Source organism: Notothenia coriiceps, unplaced genomic scaffold (genome assembly GCF_000735185.1).
Source record: "Notothenia coriiceps isolate Sejong01 unplaced genomic scaffold, NC01 NC01_scaffold00034415, whole genome shotgun sequence".
In the NCBI taxonomy this organism is placed as follows: domain Eukaryota; kingdom Metazoa; phylum Chordata; class Actinopteri; order Perciformes; family Nototheniidae; genus Notothenia; species Notothenia coriiceps.
In genome coordinates this window covers 435-4231 of record NW_011367116.1, presented here as the reverse complement: position 1 = coordinate 4231, position 3797 = coordinate 435, and the positions used below count along the sequence as shown (strand labels likewise).

General features: G+C 39.5%; 1 protein-coding gene across 1 annotated transcript; it reads right to left on the bottom strand.

Annotated features, from left to right (window-relative positions):
• Positions 1-671: 671 nt before the first annotated feature.
• LOC104962160 (putative pre-mRNA-splicing factor ATP-dependent RNA helicase DHX32) lies at positions 672-3012 on the bottom strand. Its single transcript, XM_010790560.1, has 2 exons — positions 2822-3012; positions 672-1366 (listed from the first exon to the last, which is right to left on the bottom strand). The coding sequence occupies exons 1-2, from the start codon at positions 2997-2999 to the stop codon at positions 1236-1238; spliced, it is 309 nt and encodes a 102-aa protein (XP_010788862.1). The 5' UTR covers positions 3000-3012; the 3' UTR covers positions 672-1235.
• Positions 3013-3797: the final 785 nt, after the last annotated feature.

The following is a 3797-nucleotide window of genomic DNA, read 5'->3' as shown; positions in this document are numbered from 1 at the left end:
TATGGGCATTGCTCTATGGTAGCTGTTATTTGCACATTGTTAATCATGAGCAATGCATCCTTACATTGTTTAACTGTGAGGTGTTATACAATTGTACTCTGGAGAGCTTTTAAAGGTAAAAAAATAAACGGCATGATGGGATGTGCAGTACCAAATATGTAAAGCACTTTTTTTTTAATGTATGATTTGCTGCATATCAGGAATAAAACAAAAATCCTCTGTCGTACCATATTGAAGTATCATTATTTTTGTATCGTGTTGAATCGCATCGTATCGCCCCGAATCGCATAATGTTGAATCAAATCGTATCGAACTGTATCGCAACAGGGGTGAATCGTATCGTATCGCATCGCCTGGTGTTTCAAAGGTATCGCTAATGTATCGTATCGTGGCAACGTATCGAGATGCGCATCGCATCGGCCTCAGTGATGGAGATGCACATCCCTACTGCAGACTGTTCAAACAAACGCTTCAACTCGTTCCATCTAGAATCTGTATGTTTGAATATGGATCTTAAGTTGGCGTGACGTTGAAGTCGTGCTGCTGGACTCGGCTGAAGTTCCTTTAGCATAACGTTAGCTTTTTGCTTCTGGTGGTTAGATTTATGATTAGAACATTATAAAATTAGGGTAGACGAGTGGAGATTATCCGGCTGAACAAAACGTGCATTTATCAAACAGGTTAGTTTTCTTATTTCTTACAATATTCCAAAATCCTACGGAGAAATCCAGTTGCTTTTTTGTCGGGGGAACCAGCCGCTTACTTCCGGGTCGGGCTACAAAAATAAGTCATCCCTGCTCCGCTCGATTATGCTGACATGTTACAAACATGCTGTCATAGTTTTGTGTGTCATGTTTGTCTTGGTGATCGGTCTTGTGTGTCTTTAGGCGAGTCTTCCCTCGTGTTGTCTTTCAGTTCCTCGTCTTTGTTTACTTTTGGTTTCATGTCTGCATATTTCTGGATTCCCCTCCTCTTCACTCGCTGTGTCCTCAAAGGGTTCCTGGCTTGTTAGTCCTTTTAATTTTGACTTTGTCCGCTCCTCCAGTTTTATTTAGTGTTTATTTCTACCAGCTTTAATTTAATAAAGCTTGCCTTGTTGTCGGCTCTTTAATTCTGCATTTCGCTCCTGATTCCCTTCCCTGTGAAAGTACAACTTGAGCCAGAACACAAGGGAAGACGGGCCTAAAAACACACAAGACAAGAGGATGAAACCCAGCAGGTGATGAAGTGAAGCATTACGTACGCTCCAGGTAGGTGCTGTAGATGTTGATGAGAGTCATGTGGTCTCCCTCTGCGTGCATCAGGGGTTTCCACTGAGACACCGCCTCCTCTCTGCTGGGCTCCACTGTCACAAAGCAGGACGGAGCTGCAAGAAGACACATCATTCACACAGTTAAAGGCCTGTTAACCCTCAGATGCTCAAGTGGGTCTCTTTTGACCCGCTGAGGTGGTTTTCTTGAAGTATCTTTGTAATTACATTTTTGTATCATTAAAAATGTAATAAAGACGGCCTTTTTCAGTAACGTACCCCCTTTGAAACACTTTCTCAGCCAAGTACCCCCTGACCGACCACGGACATTTTTGACAGAAAAAGCCTTTATAAATAATTCCAATATAGTGATGTTCCCGCAGTGTGTGATGTATTAACTCCTTCATGCATGCATTACCACAAACTAAGGATATTTTCATTTTTATGCATGTAAAAAAAGATTTTTCCAAGGGGTTTTTCAATTGAATTAATATATGTTTAACAAACCAATGAACAACATGATATATTAATGAAAACTATAAATACAATACACAAAATGTAACATGTTTATATGAGGACCCCCTTGGTGGTTCTAGGAATATTTTATATAAAATTGTGTTTTCTATTTAACTTATTGTAATAAGATTATTTTTGTAATCATGCATGGTATTTTTTTTATTAACCTTTTTATTTATTTTTACCTCACGTACCCCCTGCAGTACCCCAACGTACCCCTAGGGGTCTGCGTACCCCCATTTGAGAATCACTGCCTTAGAGCAGTGCTTCTCAAACTTTTTTCAGTAATGTACCCCCTTTGAAACATTTTCTCAGCCAAGTACCCCCTGACCGACCCCGAACATTTTTGATCGAAAAAGCCTATACAAATAATTCCAATATAGTGATGTTCCCTCAGTGTGTGATGTATTAACTCCTTCATGCATGCATTACAACAAACTAAGGATATTTTCATTTTATGTATGAACAAAAATAACATAACAAAACAAATTTAAACAGATTTTTCCAAGGAGTTTTTCAACTGAAGTATTATCTGTTTAACAAACCAATGAACAAAATGATATATTATGCAAAACTATAAAATACAATACACACATTTGACATGTTTATATGAGGACCCCCTTGGTGGTTCTAGGAATATTTTATATAAAATTGTGTTTTCTATTTAACTTATTGTACTAAGATTATTTTTGTAATCATGCATGGCATTTTTTTAATTAACTTTTTTTCGTTTGTTTTTTTTAAATCTCACGTACCCCCTGCAGTACCCCAACGTACCCCTAGGGTCCATATATCCCCATTAAAGAATCACTGCCTTAGAGAATAAGAAAAATAAATAACAAATAATCGTAAATGAACAAAAATAATAATGATGGAAAGAGAATACAAAGGTTTTAACACATTCTTACTGTATTAGTAGATGCATTACAGGGGCCCATCGCTTAAAGTGAATGGATTTGTATTATTGTGCTGTGATGCAAGTCAAATTTCAGACTCGATCTGACCAATAAAGTATTATCGTATCATGTTATCAACCAGTTGCCTCGCTGCAGTTACCTGTGAGCATGGCAGCGATAGTGAGCAGCTCGTCCACACAGTCGTACTCGCAGGCAGCGATCAGAGCTTTGGCCAGAGGCGGCTCCAAGGGAAGCTCCGACATTATGATGCCAACTTCAGACAGATTACCATCATCATCCAGCGCCGCCAGGTAGTCCAGATCCTCCAGAGCCTGCATCAGAGCCTCAGGGGCTGGGAGAGAGGGACACATGGAGGACAAATCAATATACAGGAGAGAGGGAAGGAGGATGAAGGCAATATGGACTTATAATTCAACACATATATATATCCCTTGCAGCTGAGCTTTTGATTATTCAGTAGGCTCACTATTTGTATAAGGTAAGCGAACATTACCAAGTGCTGGATGCAACGTTAACATTATTGTAAGCATGAGACAGCCTTCCTGTTACAGAAAGAAATACGTTTGATGTGCAACTTCACATTAACTTGCATTATTGTAGTTATGTTTCATCCAGAGTTACCGGTTTGACCAATAAAATCAGGGGGTCAAACTCAATTTCATCGCGGGCCACATCAGCACTTAAAGGGCCTGTTGTAACTTTAAGACTATATAAATATATATATATATATATATATATGTGTACATATAAAAAATATATATAATTCAACTCCAATAGAGACGCACTTTGCAGTAAGCTCCTGTCGAAGTGCTGGACTTTGATCCTTTGTTGGAGGAGCCTGGCACTTCAGTTTTTCATTGCCATATCTACACTGTAGCTAATGTACAAATGATAACAAAGCCTTGAATCTTGAAACTTTGACATCCTGCAGAGTCGTGTAAACTCTAAACCAGGGGTCGGGCAACCCCTGGCACGCGTGCCAGCATTGGCACACGGCACCGTAACCAGTGGCACACTAGGAATAAGTGGAATAAGTGTGCAAAAATATTTAAATTGTATTTTCGGATCCTGAACGAGACCTCCGCTAGAGCGCGTCTCCCCGTTACCTGCAGAAG

Coding starts and splice junctions, on each gene's coding strand:
- LOC104962160 (XM_010790560.1), bottom strand. CDS start 2,999: ATGCAGGCTCTGGAGGATCTGGACTACCTGGCGGCGCTGGATGATGAT. Junction 1,367..2,821: donor TATCGCTGCCATGCTCACAG/GTAACTGCAGCG, acceptor GTCTTCTTGCAG/CTCCGTCCTGCTTTGTGACA.